The following is a 25,000-nucleotide window of genomic DNA, read 5'->3' as shown; positions in this document are numbered from 1 at the left end:
AAAGAGAGACTGCGCTGGAACACAAACGAGGTGTGTGTGTGTGCTACCATTACAGCTTTTATTGAAGTTTTCTATATTCTCTGTTTTCACCTTAAAGGAGAACTCCGGTCAATTTTAACATTGAGCTCATTTTTTTGTCAATTTGGAGTGCTGTCAATACAGAGAACAACGACAAAAATCGGTGTTGCCTACACCGTGTTATCCTCTTTTTAAAATTTGCACCTGTTGACTTCAGTGGGGCAAGTACTAAACCTGCTTTCAGCCTCTTAACATCCTTGATGTGTCATTACAAGTGCACAGGTCATGTGAGTGATTCCTTCAGAGTGAACACGGGTCAATCTGACTGCAGAAGATGTGAAAGATATGAATAAAAATGATATTTATTTAGCCAGCGCTCATACCTGTATTTACATCCTGTTTTCGGTCAAAGTCCATAGTAATCGATTGTCGAGTTCACGCGCATGATCATAGGTACTAAACCAATGCGCGTGAACTCGACAATCACTCACATGACCTGTGCACTTGTAATGACACATCAAGGATGTTAAAGGGATAGTTCACCCAAAAATGAAAATTCTGTCAGTAATTACTCTCCCTCATGTTGTTCCAACCCCGTAAGACCTTCGTTCATCTTCTGAACACAAATTAAGATATTTTTGATTAAATCTGAGAGTTGTCTAACTCCTCCATAGGCTTCTAAGTGACCGAAACTTGCTGGCCCAGAAAATGTATTAAAGACATCGTTAATATAGTCCAAGTGACTCCAGTGGCTCAATCTTAAGTTTATAAAGCGACGAGAATACTTTTTGTGCGCAAAAACAAACAAAAATAACGACTTTATTCCACTTTTCATTTCCTTCTCTCTGGGCCTCGAGTCTTTTCACGTAGTGTTTAAGCGTAGCGCGTCTGTGTTGCACGTCACCACGTATCACACATGACCAGCGTCGGCCAATAGTGAGCCTACGTGGTGACGTGCAACACAGACGCGCTACGCTTAAACACTACGAGGCCCAGAGAGAAGGAAATGAAAAGTGGAATAAAGTCGTTATTTTTGTTTGTTTTTGCGCACAAAAAGTATTCTCGTCGCTTTATAAACTTAAGATTGAGCCATCCGAAGATGAACGAAGGTCTTACGGGGTTGGAACAACATGAGGGTGAGTAATTACTGACAGAATTTTCATTTTTGGGTGAACTATCCCTTTAAGAGGCTGAAAGCAGGTTTAAAACTTGCCCCATTGAAGTCAACAGGTGCAAATGTTAAAAAGAGGATAACACGGTGTAGGCAACACCGATTTTTGTTGTTGTTCTCTGTATTGACAGCACTCCAAATTTACAAAAAAATGAGCTCAATGTTAAAATTGACCGGAGTTCTCCTTTAATTAGGGATGCACCGATATGAAGATTTTGCCCGATACCGATAACCGATAATTCTTTATATTCGAAAGCCGATAACCGATATATTGGCTGATAAATCTGAATCCAAGTTTGTATATCATTTTTGGGAGCCTGATCACAAAACAAAAGTCTCACCATTAAAAAAACACGTCCCAAGCAAACCAAAAAAAGTGCAATAGTTCCTAGTTTGAACCAGTGCAAGTTTTAAAATGAATGAACTTTCTTTACCCCAAAAAAATAAATAAATTTGAATCATATTTCAAACCCATTCTGTTGAACAGTGAGCATCTGAAGTGTCTCAGCTGAAGGAAATAATGCATTATTTATCGGCTTTAATATATCGGCCAAATTTTCTTACTGGACCGATAACGATAACATTAAAAATGAACATGTCGGCCGATACCCATATGGTGGCTGATATATCGTGCATCCCTAACTTTAATTTTAGTTAAAGTTTTGGGCATTTTTATTATCATGGTTTTTAATGTCTTGCAGTTTACATTTATTTTAATTCAAGTTCTGAAAATGGTTTTAGTGTTAGTTTTAGTTAATGATAATAACCCTGATCACAACACTGTCTGCAACTGTCTGGTTTACATCCAGTGCTCACCCTTGTGCTTTACTTCATTTGGTGTTCTGGGTCAAAAATGACCCGTCCTTTTAAACTGCTAATAAATCTCTCATCATGCAATATTATCACCAGATACTGGACTTGTAAACTTGTTTTCTTTTAATTAGCATTAGGTTTTGTGTGTCTTTCTGGACTGAATGATCGTAGGCCTCGTTGATCTGAGCTGATGCTCCTCAGTTTATGAAAGTTCACTCAAGCTTATTCATCTAAAACACCCTGAGGAGCTTCAGCTCAGATCAACGAGGCCTACGATCACTCAGTCCAGACACACACAACCTGTGCTAATTACAAGAAAACAAGTTGACAAAAAGATTGAATCCAATATTTGGCAATAACATCACTTGGCAATAACATAACATCACAGAGATCACTTTTGACACGGAGATGAAAAAAGTGCACAATTGATACATTTTTTTGCGTTTTTTATAGTCTATATTTGCAAAGCCAGTAAGTTTAAGTCCAAGTCAATAACATTAACTAGCATTTCCAGGGAAAAAAATCCTCTTCGAGTCAAAATGGCTAGATTATAATGCAAGCTTGTCGTGTGTTTGTTTGTGTTTCAGGAAATTGCGTCCTTCCTGATTTCTTTTGACAGACATGACGAGTGGCTTTCCTGCAGCCTTAAGACCAGGTCAGTGTCAGTGGGAATGTGCAGATGAGCATCACGGAGACACACGATGAATTTGTTTACTATCACTGCAAAAAACTGTGTTTTTACTCAATATTCTTTACACTCTGGTGCTCTCCGGTCAGTTTTGACCGAAAAATTATCTCTATTTTTTTTTTTCATTTTTTACTTTATCGGAATGGTATAAATTTTGGTAAAGGTTTTGGCACTTGCTATGTGAACACACACACATACATTTAAAAGGATGGTCCTGGAATAAATCATCACACTTGTACTCCTCATGGTCAGAAATGAGCGCACTGGAAATTAGGGGTGGGGAAAAAAATCGATTCTTCGATGCATCGCGATGCGGATGTGGATGATTCTGAATCGATTCACAAATGTCAAAAAATCGATTTTCTAAAAAAAAAATATATATTTTTTTTCTAATAACGTAATATTGACGGAACGCAAAAGGCGGAACTTAGCGGACGTGCAGTGCGCGGACAGTCTGTGGCGCGCACATAACAGAGACGCGCACATACATAACAGACTCATGATGGCTGAGCGCCAAATTCGAACGGCACCTTCTTCGTTAAAAGCTAACGTATGTAAAATTGGCAATTTCATTGTTACCTATTTAGTATTTTTGTATGAGAGCTGCTTTCTGTATTGTTTAGTTTTCACATCAGTACACTGTGTAAACCGATCTGTTATACGTACGTTATACTGCAATATGTGCAATTTCAGTCACAAAAAGTTACATTTTGACTGTGCTCTCTGCAGATGTTCATTCACTTTTTTTGTATAAGCTGTTTTTGATTGTAGTATACAGCAAACATTTCAAGTCATAACTCTTTATTATTTAGTTGTGTATAAGAGTGGCTTTGTATGTTACTAATTGAAGCTACAGTAAGTTGTTCAAAAATGTTCATTTTGTCTTCTTAATGATTAAATTGGATAATTCTCTTCTAGAAAGACAAGGTGTTCAGGTGGAGAAAAAACTTTTTCTTTACTTTGACATGTTTCGACTGCAACCTGCAGTCTTCCTCCACCTGAACACCTTGTCTTTCTAGAAGAAAATTGTCCAATTTCTACAGTATGTTGGTTCTGATCTACTTCCTAAAGGAAATAAGCCTTTCATTTATTTGTTATTGTTTAGTTCAACTTGATGAGTCTCAACACAATGTGATGTATTCATTTCTGTGTTCTACAGAACATAAGCTACATACAAATAATTCTGAAGTTATAACTACACGACACAGAAAGTGCTTTGAGTTGTTACTCAATAAAAGAGTTGAGTAATTCAGCAGCTGACTTTTTTTAATACTGCAAATCACTTTGTAGTGTATTTTCGTTTACTGTTGTGAAATGGAAAATCAATAATCGCTAATCGAGAATCGTTAATAATCGAAAATCGACCGTAATCGAATCGGGACTTCAATAATCGTAATCGAATCGAATCGGGAAATCAGACAGATTAACCACCCCTACTGGAAATGAATGACGAGTTTCCTCTAGTGGAAGCATTTGGTACTGCAGCCGAACACACTCTCACTGAAGCTCGTGTGTCGTATCAACCTCAAATTTGGAACACGACTTGTTTAGATTAATGGCTTTAATTTTCACACAGTTTTAGAGTGAAACATGTTTTGGAAAATATAAATTTTATATAAAAATTGAAAATTGTATTTTTGTGCATTTTCATAACAATTATTAAGTTCACTTAAAAAAAAAAAAAAAAATCCACTTATAATCTGCCAAGTGTCGTCTTTAAAAAAACAAAACTTCAGCCTGTGCTCCAAAACATTCAAGATTTATGACGGTTTAAGCTGGAAATGTTCATATCTATGCTCAAAACGTGAATAAATGGATTATAAACTACTGCATAAGTACCATAAAATCCCTTAAAAATATGAAATATGAAATAAAAAACATTATTGAACTAAAATATAGTGCATTCATTTAATAAAAATAAAATAAAATCAAAATGACGTAAGATATTAAGTCTTGTTTAATGAAAAACTGATAAACACTAAGTGAGTTTGTGCTTAAAACAAGAAAAAAAATCTGCCAATGGGGGTCAGAAAAATAAACTTGTTTTCCATTCAAATTAAATGTATTTTCTTCTTCTTGTTTTAACCATAAACTCATTAAATTTTTACATTTTTTTTCATTAAACAAGACTTTTGCTCAATAATCCTTTTTCAAATGCTTCATAAGGAAATAATGTGTGAGTGGTCAAACAATCATGATAATTGTGAATCTGTCATGCCAGTTTTTGTTACATTAGTGTCCTGTATTACTCTAGTGAATATAGAATAAATAGAATTGTATTTTGACTCAAATACATCCTCTTGTTTGGTGACTGAAATAGATGTTTTGTGTGTGTGTTCAGGCCACAGAACGGGTCGATCATCCTGTACAATCGCAAGAAGGTGAAATACCGGAAAGATGGATATTGCTGGAAGAAGAGAAAAGACGGAAAGACGACAAGAGAGGATCACATGAAGCTGAAGGTTCAGGGCATGGAGGTGAGAGCGCCACCTTGAGCTCGAAACACGCATGTGCACTCAGACTGTCTCAAAAGTTTGAGATCGGGAAGATTTTTAATGTTTTTAAAAGTCTCTTCTGCTCACCAAGGCTGCGTTTATTTGATTAAAAACACACAAAAAACAGTAATATTTTTAATATATAGTAAAGTGTAATTTATTCCTGTGATCAAAGCTGAATTTTCAGCATCATTACTCCAGTCTTCAGTGTCACATGATCCTTCAGAAATCACTCTAATATGAGGATTATGACATTTATGATTATTATCAATGTTGAAAACAGTTGTGTACAATTTTTATTTCAGGATTCTTTGATGAATAGAAAGTTCTATTTCTTTTATTTGAAATAGAATCTTTTGTAAAATTATAAATGTCTTTACTGTAACTTTTTATTATTATTTATTTATTAAGAAAAGCATCTCAAGCACAGTACAAGTATCAGATTGTTACATAATTGAATGGAGGGAAAAAAGCAAAAATTAAACAAGCATAATAAATACTCACATATGAATGAACATATAATCACGAGAAAAAAGAGTTTTATCCAGAGCTTGTCTCCTTAAAATAATCTAAAAAAGGGCTCCAAGATTTCAAGAAATGTTTGGGTTTTACTGTGACTTTTGATCAATTTAATGCATCCTTGATGAATAAAAGTATTAATTTATTTTATTTCTCCCCCCCCCAAAAAAAGTTATTCATACTGACCCCAAACGGTAGTGTTTAATGTTACAAAAGATTCTATTTCAAATAAATGCTGTTCTTTTGAACTTTCTATTCATCAAAGAATCCTGAAAACAAAATTGTCCACAACTGTTTTCAACATTAATAATAATCATAAATGTTTCTTGAGCATCAAATCATCATATTAGAGTGATTTCTGAAGGATCATGTGACACTGAAGACTGAAGTAATGATGCTGAAAATTCAGCTTTGATAAACTATATTAAACTATAACTAAACTATATTATAATCGTTATTTAAAATTGTAATAATATTTCACAATATTACTGTATTTTTTTGTGTGTGTGTATTTTTTTATCAAATAAATGCAGCCTTGGTGAGCAGAAGACACTTCTTTTAAAAACATAAAACATCTTACCGATCCCAAACTTTTGTATGACAGTGTATATTTGAGATTTGAAATGTTTTTCAATTCTTTTTTTTTTTTTTTTTAATTCAAAAGTTTTTTTCTTGTAATATACAAAACTACAGTAATATTGTGAAGCTGATTAGTGATGATGTCGCAGCTCACACACTTCTGTCTCTGCCGCAGTGTCTTTACGGTTGTTATGTTCATTCCTCCATCGTCCCAACATTCCACAGGAGATGCTATTGGCTGCTGCAGGTTAGTGTCATCAGTGTGTGGATCACGCCTGTCCAATCAGAGGCCAGGATGAGTGCATGTTAAAGAAGGAACTCTTGTGATATTATTTTTTGTATTAATAATTTTACACATTTTATACACATTTCATATTTACAATGAATAAGAAATAAAAGAGTTCCATACAATAAAAAGAATAAAATTACAAGTAAACAGGGAGAATTCTGAATTAGAAAATTAACTGTGTGTGTGTGTGTCTGTGTGTGTGTGTGTGTGTGTGTGTGTGTGTGTGTGTGTGTGTGTGTGTGTGTGTCTGTCTGTGTGTGTGTGTGTGTGTGTGTGTGTGTGTGTGTGTGTGTGTGTGTGTGTGTGTGTGTGTCTGTCTGTGTGTGTGTGTGTGTGTGTGTGTGTGTGTGTGTGTGTGTGTGTGCGTGTGTGCGTGTGCGTGTGTGTGTGTGTGTGTGTTTGCAGAACCCAGACATCGTGCTAGTGCACTACCTGAACGTGCCGTCGCTGGAGGACAGTGTGAAGTCGTGTGGTCCGGTGTCCTGTGCTCTGACCGACCGGCGGGACAGTCTGCGCTGGAGCCGAGACGAACTGCTGTCGCAACTCAAGCCAATGTGTGAGTGACCAATCACAGACCTGATCAATGAGTGATCGACCAATCACACGCCCGATCAATGAGCGATCGACCAATCACAGACCTGATCAATGAGTGATCGACCAATCACACACCCGATCAATGAGCGATCGACCAATCACGGACCTGATGCATGAGAGATCAACCAATCACACGCTTGATCAATGAGAGATCGACCAATCACAGACCTGATGCATGAGAGATCGACCAATCACACGCTTGATCAATGAGAGATCGACCAATCACAGACCTGATGCATGAGAGATCGACCAATCACACGCTTGATCAATGAGAGATCGACCAATCACACGCTTGATCAATGAGAGATCGACCAATCACAGACCTGATGCATGAGAGATCGACCAATCACACGCTTGATCAATGAGAGATCGACCAATCACAGACCTGATGCATGAGAGATCGACCAATCACACGCTTGATCAATGAGAGATCGACCAATCACAGACCTGATGCATGAGAGATCGACCAATCACACGCCCGATCAATGAGCGATCGACCAATCACAGACCTGATGCATGAGAGATCGACCAATCACACGCTTGATCAATGAGAGATCGACCAATCACATGCCTGTTCAATGAGTAAATCGCCACAGAACTGAATACAATGACAAAAGCACACTACAAAATTACTCAAACCAACTAAAATTAAAAAATGTGAAATAATTTAAAATATTAAAGAGGACCTGTTATAATTTATTACACGTTTATCTGTCTTTAGTGTGTAATGTTGCTGTTTGAGCATGAAAAAGTGAGTTATTCTTTATATCAGTGTTTCTGAACTCCTGAAACGCCTCCATTGTAGTCTTGAGTTTCTTCCGGGAACGAACACGTCACAATATTCCTCATTATAATAATTCATGCGCAGAATAAAGGGGCGGGGCCTGGTTGAGTTAGTTAGTAGTGTGTTAAACTGGTGGTTATGGGAAGGGGCGGGACATTTCCCAAACACACTCGAAGCGCTCGACCAATCACAACACACTGCTCCAGCCGACCAATCAGAGCACAGTGTGCTTTTCAGAAGGAGGGGCTTCATAGAGACAGGAAGTAAACAGAGCGTTACTGACAGACTGGGAAGAGAGGAGCCGCAACAATGGAGAATATGAGGAGAATAATCAACACTCAAGCAGGAAAACCTGTTCTAGTAGAGCCTGAAACAACATCAAGCAGAAACTATAATAGTATCTTAATGGTGATAAAAATAACACTGGGAAGGACGCTTTAAATTAATCAAACGTGACTTAAATGTTACAAAAGATTTCTATTTCAAGTAAATGCTATGCTTCTTTTTAACTGTTTTCAACACTGATAATAATCATAAATGTTTCTCGATCATCAAATCCTCATATCAGAGTGATTTGAGAAGGATCATGTGACGCTGAAGACTGTAGTAGTAATGTAAGTGAAGTAATGATGCTGAAAAACCAGCTTTGATCACAGGAATAAATTACACTTTACTATATATTCACATAGAGAACAGCTGATCTACATTATAATAATATTTCACAGTTTTTTACTGTAATTTTGTTCAAATAAATGCAGTCTTGGTCCCACTGTACAGGCAGAATGATTGAATAATTTAATCGCTTTAGGTTTTCATTAATTCATCGGTTGCTCGTCAGTTGCATCATGGTCACTGTGACTCAGTGTGACTTTGACAGAAATGTGTGTTTATATATCTGTGTGTGTTTGTTTAGTCCACAGTATGAAATGGTCTTGTGGAGGTAACGGTGCCGTGGATCTCTCTGTGGAGCAGATGGTGCAACAGATCCTAGAAACACAACAGACCAAACCACAGCCACGAACACACACCTGCCTCTGCGGTAACTCACACACTCCTGTCGTCCGACATACAACTCTCCTCCTGCTCTTTATGCTGATCTAATGGTGTTTTCTAGCCCATATCCCACACAGAAAACTGCTTGAATTTTTACATTTTTAATCAAAAGTTGCAATTTAGCTTTTTTGGATAAAATATTCTCTTCTTTTTTTGTCATGTGACCACCAGAGCTCATCGTTAATAACGGCATGTGATGGAGAAATACTTTATGCTAAAAATAGTGCTGTCAAATCAATTAATCGCGATTAATCGCATCTAACATTAAAGTTTATAAATATATAATATGTGTGTGTGTGTATATATATATATATATATATATATATTAGGGCTGTCAAACGATTAATCGCGATTAATCGCATCCAAAATAAAAGTTTGTGTTTACATAATATATGTGTGTGTACGGTGTATAATTATTTTCTATATATAAATGCACACACATGCATGTATATATTTAAGAAATATTTGCATGTATATACTGTGTATATATATCTATATTATATATAATTTATATTATATATAAATATTTTATATATAAATAACAAATTTTTCTTAAATATATTTGCATGTGTGTGTATTTAGATATAGAAAATAATTATACACCGTACACAGACATATATTATGTAAAAACAAACTTTTATTTTGGATGCGATTAATCGCGATTAATCGTTTGACAGCCCTAATATATATATAAATACTGTATTTATATGTATATACTATAAATATATACACACACACACACACACACACATATTATATATTTACAAACTTTAATGTTAGATGCGATTAATCGATTTGACAGCACTTCTAAAAACAGTTTTGCACAGATTTATGTTGTATTCAATTGTTCATACACTTCCGTTCAAAAGTTTTGGGTCAATGAGATTTATTTTCGAAAAAAAAAAAAAAATGCTTTTATTCAGCAAGGACCGGGATTATTATAGTTAACTAAAGCTGAAACCATAAAAATGTCATTACTTGAAATAAAATAAACTTTAACTGAAATAAAAATTGAACAAGCTGCAACATTTCTCATTTTCATTTAGTTTAACTTGATGTATGAAAATAATTAAAACTGAAATAAAAGTAATAAAAATTATATAGACATATTTAAATTAATAAAAAAAGTTACAATGAAAACTATGAATAAAATACATTTATGAAGTGAAATACATTATTGTGTATCATCTTTATTGTATGTATATATATATATACATATTTAAATTTAAATATATATACATACATACAATTTACACATTGCATACATGTCTTAATTGAACTCTCTTTATGTAAATAATTAAATAAATACAAATATACAGGCATAAACATATGACCGTTTACATTCCTCATACTAGTTAAACATATACGCCATAACTTCACACATCCAGAGCTAATAAATAAAAATTCTAGGCATTTGAAAAAATGTTTCCAAGATATCTGAAACTTAAATGAAATATGTTTTAATATATTAAATAAGAAGACATTTCACAATATTTTACTGTATATTTGATCAAATTCAATTTAATTCACATTTATTTGTACAGCGCTTTTCACAATACACATCGTTTTAAAGCAGCTTCACAGAAAGTGCACGAGTTCACATTACAATTTAGAGAGATCTGTTATTATCAGAGGTTATTTATTTCAGAAATGTACATATACAAAAGTACAGTTAGCTAAATGTATCAATTTAAACAATGTAATAATTTAAGGCAGAAACAATGAGCTAATTGAAGTAGTAAATACTTGTTTGTTAACAAATGATTATGACATTTAGAAAAATTTAGCATTGGTGCGTGTGCAGCCTTCTTTCAAAAACATGAACACATTTTACTGACCCCATACTTTTGAAACTAAGGTTGTAGATATTTAAATATATATATTTCCAAGGTATTTTGAACTTAAATGAAATACATTTAAATATATTAAATAAGAAGAACAGTAATAATATATCACAATATTACTGTAGCCTATAAATGCAGCCTTCTTTCAAAAAACATTAGCATTAATTTCACCGACCCTATACTTTTGAACAGTAGTTTTATTGATCTTCTACTGACATGTTTTCCACAGCATCTCCCGGATCCAACATTCCTCATCGCTGCAACAGCACAAAACATCGCATCATTTCCCCCAAACTGCCCGCCCCTTACCCCGCCCTCACGGAGCTGCAGAATCTGGCCAATGAGGGCTCAGGAGCAGAGGTCGGGCGAGAGGCGGGGCCAGGCGATGCGTCAGTTGCTGTCGTGCCTTCAGAGAGAAAGCAGCCGCCAGAAGATCGTATCGAGGACATGGTGGGCGTGGCTTCCCCATGCTCCGCCTCTTCCTCGTCGTCTTCGAGTCCGCCACAAACGCAGCGGGCGGCGACAATCGCGTTGAGCAACGGAAATGGTTTCCAGCGTGGCGGATTAGCAACGGTGGCGCTGCCGCAGAACGCGGTAATCGTGATGACGACGGCGGCGCCGGTAGGCCGTGGATGTGGGGAGGAGCCAAACGGCGAGACCCGACTTTCGCTCACTCGTGCCGGCGGACGCTTAGTTTTATCTCCTGTCCCGCCTAAACAAGACACGCCCTCCCCGCCAAGCTCCGCCTCCCCACCGAGCCCCATCCCGGCGAATCAGGGCGTGGCCACGCTGTCACTCACTCTACTTCCCAGCCCTGTGATTGGAGGACTGCTGCTGACCGATCGCATTATCCCAGAAGCACCCGGGACGCTCCTCCACCCGTCGTCCCCTTCACCCTCGCTCCTTCCGTTCGACCCCGATTCGTTCCTCAACAGCCCCAAACAGGGCCAGACGTACGGAGGCCCCGCCTCCATCTCCGCCTCTTCCTCCCCGTCTCCGCCTCCTTCCACATCTCCTCAGCCTCCTTCTCTCGCTCTCTCTCTCTCTCCCACTTCTCCCCCGTCGTCTCTCTCTTCCCTCTCTTCTGAGACGGAGAGGAAGAGTATTCCAGGTCGTCCCGCCTCCAGTCCCGCCTCTTTTTCGTTTTCGCTCTCTCCGACGCGAACGACTCCTGCGTTGCTCCCAATGTATCTCGAGACATCATTAGGGCTTGATTCGTTGAGCCCCTCACTTTCAGTCCCGCCCACAAACGGCAGAGCTCCTCCCACTGGATTCAATGCTCAAGCCACGCCCACTCATCTACTAACCAATCAGCTCTCTCCTTCCCAACACGTCAACAACCAACTGGCAGCTGCCAACACAACCACCTCCCTCGAAGTGCTGCCGACCAATCAGCTTCCTCAAGAAGGAGAGAAGGCGGAGCTTATGCAGTCAGAGCTTCACGTGCAATCCTGTCTTTTAACAACACACTCCATGTGCATTCAACCACAGAATCTGACTCCGCCCCCAGCCACACCCACAAACGTGACACCCATACAGGTTAAAGAGGAGCAGTCTCCGCCCACTCATTATGATTCAGAAGTGACGCCCATGGACACCACCCACTGCGCCCATATAGACGATGAGGAGGCGGGGCTTACGTTTGACTCCACCTTCCCTGACTTAATATCTGAGCTGATCACCGAGGAGACCGTAAGCCACGCCCCCGCCCCGTCTCCGCCCATTTACCCCATCAGGTACATGGTCCCGCCCCAGCCGACGCCGTCCACATCGTTTCTGCCCTTCCCGCTCCTCACACACACACACTCGCTCGCGTCCGGCGGCGCACCGGAGGAATCCCAGCGCTTGGCCAACATCACCGACTTCTCACCGGAGTGGTCCTACCCGGAGGTATGAGTCTTTTACGTCAAAAAATAATAATATTGGTAATCTGTTGCGAATTTCCTTTAAAATAACTGCACAATTAAACTTTGCGAGGTGAACGATTATTATTTTCTGAAGGTTAAGCATTTTTTGCCTCGTGTACTATTTGTAGAAGGACAAAAGTTCTGTTCTTGATTATAAAATGTGTTTCTGCTCATGTTTTGTTTATGTAACACCATCAAATATATATAAATATATAAATACATATATATATTTATATTAGTGCTGGGCAACGATTAATCGCATCCAAAATAAACGTTTGTGTTTGCGTAATAAATGTGTGTGTACTGTGTATAATTATTTTGTATACATAAATACACACACATGCATGTATATATTTAATAAATATTTGCATGTATATACTGTGTATATATTTGTATATAATTTATACATATGCATGCATTTGTGCAAACTTTTCTTTAAAAAATATTTTATTTTGGATGTGATTAATCACGATTTATTGTTGCCCAGCATTTATTTTTATATTTTTCATTTTATTTAAAGGTCTTGTAATTTTGTTATTGTTCTTTTTTTATTTAATTTTTTTTATAAATCTATAAAAAAAATCAGCTTTAGTTTTCATCATTTTAATACACCAAGTTAAACTGAATTAAAATAAGAAATATTACCCAGGAAACAAGCTAAAAATAAAATAAGATTACGTTTTAGGTTTAGTTAAAATTTTAGTTATTTTGCTGTGTGTTTTAGTAATTTTTACACCATGCAAAAAATGTTTTTCCTTTTTTATTATTATTTTTTAATTTTTTATTATTTTTTTTTGTTACTTGAGAATCAAAATGACATAAGATAAGTGAAAAATGCATCAAAGTGAAGAGAGTTTATGCTTAAAATAAGAACAAATATCTGCCAGTGAGGTCAGAAAAACAAATGTACCATTAGCAGCAGATATTAGCAGATATTTTTAGTTTTAAGCATTGTCACTTAATTTTGATACATTTTTCAGAAAACAAGACTTCATATCTGAAGTAATTTGTATCTTGATTTAAGAATGTTTAGATATTTTTTTATTTCAGTTTTAGTCACTTTAGTACATCACGTTAAACTAAATGAAAACGAGAAATGTATCTGAAATAAAACCGGTTTATGTTTTTTATATGTTATTTCAGTCTCAGATAACTCTGTGTTTCAGGGAGGCGTGAAGGTGCTGATCACAGGCCCGTGGTCGGAGACGGACAGCAGATACTCGTGTGTGTTCGATCAGAGTCGTGTTCCTGCTTCTCTCATTCAGCCGGGAGTCCTGCGCTGCTATTGTCCAGGTGAGCCAGACGGGGGCGCTCAACTTCAGTCTGAGAAACACAAGCAGAAACATCTACATCTACATCTACATCTACATCTACATCTACATCTTCATCTTCTGACTCTACAGCAGAAAACACTGATTATGCCACTGCAAAAAAATGCTTTTCTTACTTAGTATTTTTGTCTTGTTTCCAGTCCAAATATCAAATTGAATTAAGATTATTTTTCTGACCCCATCGGCAGATAATTTTGCTTTTTTTAAGAATCAACTCACTTAATTTTGATTATTTTTGATTATTAGTAAATGCATCTTGATTTAAGAAATGTTTGATATTTGGACTGGAAACAAGACAAAAATACTGAGTAAGAAAAGCATTTTTTGCAGTGTAGTTCCCCGAAAACACAGATTATGTTTATAATGGGCAAAGATTAATCGCAAGTTTGTGTTTATTTTGTATGTATATATATATATATATATATATATATATATATATATATATATATATATATATATATATATATATAAATACACACACACATGCGTGTAAATATTTATTAAAAAAAATAGTTATTAATGTATTAAATATTTATATTTATATATTATATAAATTATGTATAAATATACATGCAAATATTTCTTAAATATACATGTATATGTGTGAATTTATGTATACAAAATAATTATACATAGTACACACACATATATTATGTAAACACAAACTTTTTGTGTTCCACTAGCTCATGAAGCGGGTCTCGTCGCTCTGCACGTGTTGATGGACTCCAGTCCCGTCTCCTCATCTGTGCTGTTTGAGTATCGCGCTCGCAACGCCTCGTCCTTACCGAGCTCACAGCTGGACTGGTTATCACTGGATGGTGAGTACACACACACACACACACACACACACACACACACACACACATGTTTGTTTAGATAAACTTGTGGAGACTGTCCATAGACGTAATGGTTTTATACTGTCCTCTTACACTAACCCTACCCATCTCACACACACACACACACACACACGCACACACACACACCACAGCAGCACAGCTGAAATCGGATGTGATGTTTTCTTCTGTGGTCGTCAGGGAAGAGAGATGACGGTCATAAGAGCAGAACATCAGAGATGAAATGTGATCAGAAGTGATAGATGGCATAAGAAATATGAAAGTAATAATAGTGGTTCTCAACAAGGGGCCGGAAGGATGACTTTGAGTATATTTGGACTGGAAACAATGCAAAAATACTCACTAAGCATTTCAAAGCAAAAGCATTTCTTGCTAGCCTGACGTCGTCATACTCAGATTCTAGTCAGAATATGAGTCTGATCTGCTCCATTGGGCTGTGATTAAGGGGCGTTTCAACCGAACCAGGAAAGATAATGCCTCTGCACTCAGTTGGATAGACCAACAACCAATCAGAGCAACGGAGTGAGTGACGTATGTTCTTCATTAATCTTTCCGATCCACAAATGCCTTGATCGTGGTTCTCTGTTCCTCTTTTAAAATGAATGCGCTGTCGATATCTTCTATAACAGACGCGATGGTGGAATCTACACGTCTCAATTCTCCAGCGGCAGCCATCTTTGTTGTAAACGAATTCAACCCAAGCGCTCTTTGGTGACGTGGATGATTACGTTACTGTTGATCATCTGTCCATCATCGTATAAAGCCCGCCCTGATAATTTGATTGGTCCAAACAGCTCTGGTTCGAGCATAGTTGCTCCACGACGGATCACACCGGAAGTAAGGGAGTCCTATCGGGCCTGGCTGGCTTGTGGGACTCCTGAGGCAGCTGACGGGTACTGGCACGCCAAGCGAACTGCAGCCCGGGTGGTTGTGGAGGCAAAAAATCGGGCTTTGGAGGAGTTCGGTGAGGCCATGGAGAAGGACTACCGGTTGGCCTCGGAAGAGATTCTGGCCAACCGTCCGGCGCCTCAGGAGGGGGAAGCAGTGCCCTACCAATGCTGTCTACAGTGGAGAGCTGTTGACCTCGAATGGGGATATCACCGGACGGTGGAAGGAAGACTTCGAGGATCTCCTCAATCCCTCCGACACGTCTTCCATTGAGGAAGCAGAGGCTGAGGGCTCAGAGGTGGACTCGTCCATCACCCAAGCTGAAGTCACCGAGGTAAGAAGCTCCTCGGTGGCAAGTGGATGAGATCCGCCCTGAGTACCTCAAGTCTCTGGATGTTGTGGGGCTGTCTTGGCTGACACGCCTCTGCAACATCGCGTGGCGGTCGGGGACAGTACCTTTGGGCTGGCAGACTGGAGTGGTGGTCCCTCTTTTTAAGAAGGGGGACCGGAGAGTGTGCTCCAACTACAGAGGAATCACACTTCTCAGCCTCCCTGGGAAAGTCTATGCCAGGGTACTGGAGAGGAGAATACGGCCGATAGTAGAACCTCGGATTCAGGAGGAACAGTGCGGTTTTCGTCCAGGCCGTGGACCAGCTCTATACCCTCTCCAGGGTGCTGGAGGGTTCATGGGAGTTTGCCCAACCAGTCCACATGTACTTTGTGGATTTGGAGAAGGCATTCGACTGTGTCCCTCACGGCGTCCTGTGGAGGGTGCTCCGGGAGTATGGGGTTCGGGGCCCTTTGCTAAGGTCTATCCGGTCCCTGTACGACCGGAGCAGGAGCTTGGTTCGCATTGCCGCCAGTAAGTCAGACTTCTAGGCGCAGCCAGGGGCCGGAGGGTGTCCGGTTTGGTGACAACACGATTTTGTCTCTGCTCTTTGCAGATGATGTTGTTGTGTTGGCCCCATCAAACCAGGACCTCCAGCATGCACTGGGACGGTTTGCAGCCGAGTGTGAAGCGGCTGGGATGAGAATCAGCGCTTCCAAATCCGAGGCCATGGTTCTCAGTCGGAAAAGGGTGGCTTGCCCACTTCAGGTTGGTGGAGAGTTCCTGCCTCAAGTGGAGGAGTTCAAGTATCTCGGGGTTTTGTTCACGAGTGAGGGAAGGATGGAACGGGAGATTGACAGACGGATCGGTGCAGCTTCTGCAGTAATGCGATCGATGTACCGGTCTGTCGTGGTGAAGAAAGAGCTGAGCCGCAAGGCGAATCTCTCGATTTACCGGTCAATCTACGTTCCTACTCTCACCTATGGTCATGAGCTTTGGGTCATGACCGAAAGGACAAGATCCCGGATACAGGCAGCCGAAATGAGCTTTCTCCACAGGGTGGCTGGGCGATCCCTTAGAGATAGGGTGAGGAGCTCGTCACTCGGGAGGAGCTCAGAGTAGAGCCGCTGCTCCTCCACATCGAGAGGGGCCAGCTGAGGTGGCTCGGGCATCTGTTCCGGATGCCTCCTGGACGCCTTCCCGGGAAGGTGTTCCGGGCATGTCCCACCGGGAGGAGACCCTGGGGAAGACCTAGGACACGCTGGAGGGACTATGTCTCCCGGCTGGCCTGGGAACGCCTCGGTGTCCCCCCGGAAGAGCTGGAGGAAGTGTCTAGGGAGAGGGAAGTCTGGGCATCTCTGCTTAGACTGCTGCCCCCGCGACCCGGTCCCGGATAAGCGGAAGAAGATGATGATGATTTCATGACTCTAGATGTCCTTATAGCTCTATATGGATCAAATGAGCTGTTCCGCTGGGTCCTAAAGTCATTTCGCTTCAGTATGCATCAGAAACACATTATAAAATGTTTTTTTTTTTTGGTAAAGTTTTAGCATTTTTAGGTTTTTCTATGTGAACTGAAGCATTCCTCGCATTTCATTCATTCCTAATGGGGTCAGATCGACCCGAGACTGAAGGATTTGTTACTGTTCTAAATTTCAACCACCAAACTCGTCGAATTCATTTCCCAATTTTTTTTTTTTTTTTTGTGTGTGTGTATTCGTGGTTCAAGTGTGACAAAAGTCCTGGGGTATTGGACACCTCTGAGGAACACTCAATTTTACAAAATTAGATTTTCTTTTTATTTATTATTATTTAATTTTTTTGGAAGGATGAGGGTTAAACTAGTTTGTTGTGTGTGTCAGTGTGGATATCAGCCGGTTTCTATTTCTATTTCTGCCCCTCAGTTAAAGCCTATTTAAATCCATGTGTATGAGGGGAGCTGCGTGTGTCTCTCTCTCTCTCTCTCTCTCTTTCTCTCTGTCTCTCTCTCATTAATTTAAACTCAGCTCTGTTTCTCTCTCTCTCTCCCTCTCTCTCTGTCTCTCTCTCTCTCTCTCAGTAATTTAAACTCAGCTCTGCCTCTCTCTCGTCTCATTTGGGACTTTCCCTGCTCGAGGACGAATGTCCGTGTGTTTTCCAGTTGTCCTCTCCTCCACTTGGAATACTTTCTTTTTTCCTGACTTTCCCGTCATCTTCCTCTCTCTCTCTCTCTCTCTCTCTCTCTCTCTCTCTCTCTCTCTCTCTCTCTCTCTCTCTCTCATAGGATCTGAGCGTGTGGTTCTTCTCTGATCGTATGTCTTAAACATTTTTTATGCTTCAAATCATCTTTCTAACATGTTTCACTCCTGATTGAGAGAGTGAAGAGAGCGAGACATGGAGTTGCGCTTTTTCGGATTCGCCGTTTTTATTTGATCGTCTGAACGATGGCGCAGAGAAGCAGGGATGGTGTAGGTAGGAATGACTGTGTGTTTGAAAGTCTGTGTGTGTTTGTTTGGAGATCCGCCAAAGTGTGTGTGTGTAAAAGCTGAGCTGTCAACACATTCACACACACTGTAAATCAAGCACTAAACACACACACGCTCACGTCTGCTTTGTGTCTGTGAAAGTAAATATTAGAATTAGTTGAGAATCGAGAACCATAAATAATTTTCATGCCGTTGTTCTTCCGCCGAGTCTCCGGCATGTCGTTCTGCTTATCGTCTAAAGCTTATTCCTAAAAAAATAATTTTACGAATGTCTTTCTTGCAGCTCAATGTAATAAAGTTCCTCATTTTTACTGATAATTTGTACAATTCGGATGGTTTCAAAGCAGCTTCGCAGTAATAAACGGTAAAATAAGAGTGTTAATGTTGTAAAATTCTGTGCAATAACAGCGTCAGTGTTGCAAAGTTCATCAATTATAAAACAAATTCAATTCATTTAAATTTGATTCAATTCAGTTTAATAACAAGTGTCGATGTTGCAAAATTCATCAATTATGAATCATTCAATTTAGTTCAATTTGGTTCAATTCAGTTCAATAACGGTGTCAATGTTACAAAGTTAATCAATTATGAAACAAATTTAATTTGGTTCATTTTGATTCAATTAATTTCAATAACAGTGTTGATGTTGCAAAAATCATCAATTATGAAATTATTTCATTTCAGTTTGATTTGTTGTAGTTCAGTTTAATAACTGTTTCAATGTTGCAAAATTCATTAATTATGAAACATTCAATTTGGTTCAGTTCAATAACGGTGTCAATGTTACAAAGTTAATCAATTATGAAACAAATTTAATTTGATTCAGTTAATTTCAATAACAGTGTTGATGTTGCAAAAATCATCAACTATGAAACTAATTCAGTTCAGTTTGATTTGTTGTAATTCACTTTAATAACAGTGTCAGTGTTGCAAAATTCATCAATTATGAAACTAATTCAATTCACTTTAATAACAGTGTCAGTGTTGCAAAATTCATCAATTATGAAACTAATTCAATTCAGTTCATTGTTGACTATTCAGTTTAATATGTTTCAAAATTCATTAATTATGAATTTAATAATTCAGTTTCAGCTGTAATGCACTGCAGAAGACAGTAGTGTCATTATTCAGCTCAGTTAATCTCAAGGTTTGTTCTCATCAGTATTTCTGTATTCTGGAAGAGAACGTATAATCTGTTTGTTTTCGTGTGATTCTCCTCGTTCATTCAGAACTGCGTGACATTATGGAGATGAACGTTGTTTAATGTTGACCGTCTCTCGTTCTCTCTAGATAACCAGTTCAGGATGTCGATTCTGGAGCGTCTGGAGCAAATGGAGCGACGAATGGCAGAAATGTCAAATAATAATCAACAGCATCAACATGTGAATTATTATCATCAGCAGCGTTCACGAAATCAGAGCTCCGCTCCACGCTTGACCCCCGAAAACCAGGTACACACACACACACACACACACACTGATAGGCTGCTTTCACGTCATCTTTCACGGGTTTATCAGTTCTCGGACTGATTGACACTGAACTGCAAAAGTGTGTTCTTCCTCAGTGTTTTTGTCTCGCTTTCCAGTACAAACATCTAAACATTCTTAAATCAAGATATATTTACCTGAGAAGCAAAATGAGAAAATAACAAGTGTTGTTTTATGAAAAAAAGCATTAAATTAAATGACTTTACACTGAGAACATGAAAAAAAAGGTTTGTCAATGGGGTAGGAAAAATAAACCTAATTTAAACCAATTTTTTTTGTTTAAGGCATAAACTTAACTTTTGATACATTTTGCTTCTCAAGTAAATGGATCTTGATTTATGAATTCTTAGATATTTGTACTGGAAAACAAAACAACAATACTGAGAAAGAACATCATTTTTTTGCAGTATTATGTGTAAAGAACCTGTTACTGGATTGGACCGTTTTAATAATAATTAGGGCTGTCAAACGATTAATCGCGATTAATCGCATCCAAAATAAAAGTTTGTGTTTACATAATATATGTGTGTGTACGGTGTATAATTATTTTCTATATATAAATGCACACACATGCATGTATATAGTTAAGAAATATTTGCATGTATATACTGTGTATATATATTTATTTTATTTATAATTTATATTATATATAAATATTTTATATATAAATAACAAATTTTTCTTAAATATATATGCATGTGTGTGTATTTATATATAGAAAATAATTATACTCCATACACACACATATATTATGTAAACACAAACTTTTATTTTGGATGCGATTAATCGCGATTAATCGTTTGACAGCCCTAATAATAATTATTAAATTCGGTTTAGTTCAATTCGGTTCAATAACAGTGTTGATGTTTTAAAATTTATCAATTATGAAACTAATGAAATTTGGTTCAATTTGATTCAATTCATTTCAATAACAGTGTTGATGTTGCAAAAGTCATCAATTATGAAACACTTTTTTGGTTTATGAAGCAAGTTAGAGAAGAGGAGAAACGCAGAGAAGAAAGTTTTTTTGTGTGCATTAAAATATGAATATAAAGCTATATAATCCTATCTCAGTGATACTAAAATAACACTGGTGTGTTGATGAGCGCTGGATTTATGAACGCGTGTTATCAGGGTGAGCGCGGGAATGTCAACTTTGCACATGACATCACTTCAGAATGCGAGTATTAATAGCGCTTTTTCCATGTTGGTGCGTCACACACACACTCACACACACACATTACAGTTCAGGTTTTCCACATCTGATTCTCATAGTCTAATAGAAGTCCTGTAGTTTTTGAGCTAGTTTTGCTGATAGTTTTCACTGCACAAAATGCTTTTCTTACTCAGTATTTTTGTCTTGTTTCCAGTCCAAATATCAAACATTTCTTAAATCAAGATGCATTTACTAGATGAGTAAAATGCTATAAGATATTATGTCCTGTTTTCTGGGGAAATAAATAAAAATGAAGTGAGTTGATGCTTAAAACAAGCAAAATGATCTGCCAATGGGGTCAGAAACATAATCTTTATTCAAACAGAAACAACATTATTTTTCTGACCCCATTGGCAGATCATTTTGCTTGTTTTAAGCATCAACTCACTTCATTTTTATTTATTTCCCCAGAAAACAGGACATAATATCTTATGTCATTTTATTCTTCTAGTAAATGCATCTTGATTTAAGGAATGTTTGATATTTGGACTGGAAACATGTTTTGCAGTGTTGATGTTAAAGTCTGTAAGAATCATCTGGCTGATTCATGTCATTCATTTTTAGCTTTTCCACTCTTACGTCAATACAGCACGAGGATAGACCGAGAGGAGGGAAAAAACTGAGGGAGGGTGTGTGTGTGTGTCGAGGGGTAACTAACTAAAAGTAGTCATGTTACGACCCTCATCCTAACCAAGTCTACATTCATTCTGATTCATTCTCTCTAAACCAATCTAACCAACTAAAGAATCGCGATCGTTCTTAATGGATTCATATGGAAATCAGTTTAGCAACCGGTTAATCTACACAGATTTCAGAGATAGTTTTCCCTTCGGTTGATGTTAAATCACTGTTTTATTAGGGCTGCATGATATTGAAGAAAAATGCGATATGCGATAACTCATTAAACAATGCGATCATGCGATAATGCTTAAAGTGTGTCAAATAAACTAAATCTATTATATGACCTACATGCGTGTTTCACATTCTTTTTGTGACGAGAAAACATCCCTAAACTTCTGACAGTGAACATCAGTGTTTTACTGTGGTATAAGAAGTGTTATTTTAACATCAGCGGGGTTCAGGGGTTCAGGTTATCCTACATTAGGGTTATTAAACAACACAAACTGAATAATCAAATGTAAAAATAAAACACTGCTTAGTTATCACTGTATGAATTATATATATCCTGATTCTTATTAAAGGGCACCTACACTGAAAAAAAATGATTCATTGACTAGTTGAATTTACTAAAAGAAATTATGTTAATTGGATCCACATAATTGATTTTAGCTACATTTAAACAAATGCATTATGTTGAACTAAGTTCAGCTTAATGCATTTGTTTAAATGTAGCTAAAATCAATTGCGTGGAACCACTTACGATAATTATTTTTAGTAAATTCAATGATTTCAGTAAATTCATTGAATTTTCTAAATGTTTTTATCGTAAGTGGTTCCACGCAATTGATTTTAGCTATATTTAAACAAATGCATCAAGTTGAACTTAGTTCAACGTAATGCATTTGTTTAAATGTAGCTAAAATTAATTATGTGGAACCAATTAACATAATTTTTTTTAGTAAATTCAACTAAGTCAATAAATCATTTTTTTCAGTGTATAATGACTCTTTTCACAAGATGTAAAATAAGTCTCTGATGTCCCCAGAGTATGTATGTGAAGTTTTAGCTCAAAATACCCCACAGATAATTTTTTACAGCATGTTTAAATTGTAATTTTTTGGGGCTCAGAAAAACGCGCTGTTTTAGTGTGTGCCCTTTAAATGCAAATGAGCTGCTGCTGCACGGCACAGGGGGCGGAGCCTCACGAGCTCGTGCTTCAGTCAGGACAATCTCATCTGATAATATCAGAACAGAAACTCTCAGTTGCGGTGTTCATTTCGACCCGGAGTCGGACAATAATGCCCACAGAGCCAGAGAATATATGCTGTATGGACATAGAACAGGTATAGTTTAGTTTAATTATGGTTATAACTTATTTGTCATCTGCTTTTATCCACTAATACAAGCCTGCTGTAGCAAAACCCGTCCGAATGATGACCAAAATATAGTGACGAGTTCAGTGAAGTTTATTGTACATCACACAAAAGATGAGCGTTAGTTTTACTCCAGAGAATCTCTGTAAGAGCTGAGTAAACATAGTATAAGAAGTGAGCATTAAAGCCTATCCATAAACTCTCTCTCTCTCTCTCTCCCTTTCATTATCAACAACATACACAGCGAAGTACACAAAACACTCGTTACAACTAACAGTAAACAAATATACACACCTTTTCAGTGGGTGCTAAATAAACTGGTAAACCTTATATCCGTAAAATGACTCGAAGAGCTGTGATAAAGAGCGCGCTCTCACTTTCATTTCTGCCGTGGTCAGTCACGTTAGGCCTGTTGCTCCGGAGAGCGTAAGCTTGATCACAAACAGTTGGTGAGATCCATCCTCGAGTAACAACGGGAGTAAATGAAGACTGCTATGTTCATTCTTACATCCATCAACAACACACCTCAATCGCTTAGGTGACATTCTTGTCTACGGCTGCTCAAGCGTCAAACAATGGCGTACTCTGTGTCCAGCTCACTCAGGGCGGGGCTATGCTCAAACTGAAGTGTCACTCAACAGTCGTGGGCGGGGCCTGTGCAATTCTACGTCACATTGCGCCGAATCTGAGAACAGCTCGTTCTGAGACAGTGCTTATGATTTATTGAGATTGTAAAAAAACCACTGGGTGGATTTCTATCATTCTATGGTGGTTTTGCTCACACACTGCCAACACACATTTATGTTCAAACACCATGTAAAAGTGAATTTTGCATAATAGGTGCCCTTTAAAGCTACAAAAGTTATTCAGCCGAGAGCTGAGTGATTTTCTCTTTGTCTTTTCTTCATGACCACAGTTATTGCAAGCCATTGCGATATACATATCACGATATATACATCTGCAATATTTCGATATATCGCGCGGCCCTAAATCACTGTTTTTGTCGCTTTTTATTGCATAACGATTTGTTTGAATGAACTGATTCAAAACAACAGAGTCGCTGTTTCGCTTTGAGCATCTTTCTGTTGTGCGATATTCAGTGAAGTTCATTGTTTTCTGTTCAGGTATATAAATGGTTTTATTTGAACGTAGAGCGTACGTCAGAACGTAGGCTCGCTATTGGCCGACGCTGGTCATGTGTGTGATGCTGGCCAATAGTGAGCCTACATTTAAAAATTACAAAAATAAATACGCAGAACATGAATATTCTTTATGTATTTATTTTTATAAACATTTTGGTGAGAGAAAAGTTTAATGTTTATATCTATTTATGTAATTATTTATTTACTGTATATAATTACATATTTTATTTATTTATATTAAATTATATAATTATGAATAAATCAAGTATTGTTTTTTTTTATTTAAAGTGATTTTTCCCTCTTTTTTCCCCCTTCCTGATTCCTGTATCAGTGTCACATGCAAGTGTGAGATTCAGTTTAATCCAGCTTCAGAATCACTGGTGGATCTGATTCAGTGAATCAAACTGAGTGAATCAAACTTTAATCCAGTCTGAATAAAAATTCCCAGTTTTGGTTTGATGAATCTCACACACGTCCATCCCAGTGACGTGAAGTGGAAGTGTTTCCTGTAAAGTGTCATTAGATCAGGATATCAACTAGC

At 37.9% G+C, this 25,000-nt stretch overlaps 1 protein-coding gene across 2 annotated transcripts in view; it reads left to right on the top strand.

Moving 5' to 3' along the window:
* The window catches only part of camta2 (calmodulin binding transcription activator 2), a 48,315-nt gene that overhangs the window by 6,607 nt on the left and 16,708 nt on the right, over window positions 1–25,000 (top strand). For both annotated transcript variants that reach the window (XM_079849214.1, XM_079849213.1), the window contains exons 3-12: window positions 1–30; window positions 2,590–2,657; window positions 5,032–5,167; window positions 6,459–6,530; window positions 6,978–7,128; window positions 8,864–8,989; window positions 11,077–12,737; window positions 13,921–14,047; window positions 14,769–14,903; window positions 19,911–20,071. The exon at window positions 1–30 is cut by the window's left edge and continues 74 nt beyond it. In XM_079849214.1, the coding sequence (XP_079705340.1) occupies window positions 1–30; window positions 2,590–2,657; window positions 5,032–5,167; window positions 6,459–6,530; window positions 6,978–7,128; window positions 8,864–8,989; window positions 11,077–12,737; window positions 13,921–14,047; window positions 14,769–14,903; window positions 19,911–20,071 (2,667 nt within the window). The remainder of the gene's footprint in view (window positions 31–2,589; window positions 2,658–5,031; window positions 5,168–6,458; window positions 6,531–6,977; window positions 7,129–8,863; window positions 8,990–11,076; window positions 12,738–13,920; window positions 14,048–14,768; window positions 14,904–19,910; window positions 20,072–25,000) is intronic.

Source organism: Squalius cephalus (assembly GCF_949319135.1).
Source record: "Squalius cephalus genome assembly, chromosome: 18".
NCBI lineage: Eukaryota > Metazoa > Chordata > Actinopteri > Cypriniformes > Leuciscidae > Squalius > Squalius cephalus.
Note: the sequence above shows the minus strand (reverse complement) of the source record. Positions and strands in the feature narration are given on the sequence as shown.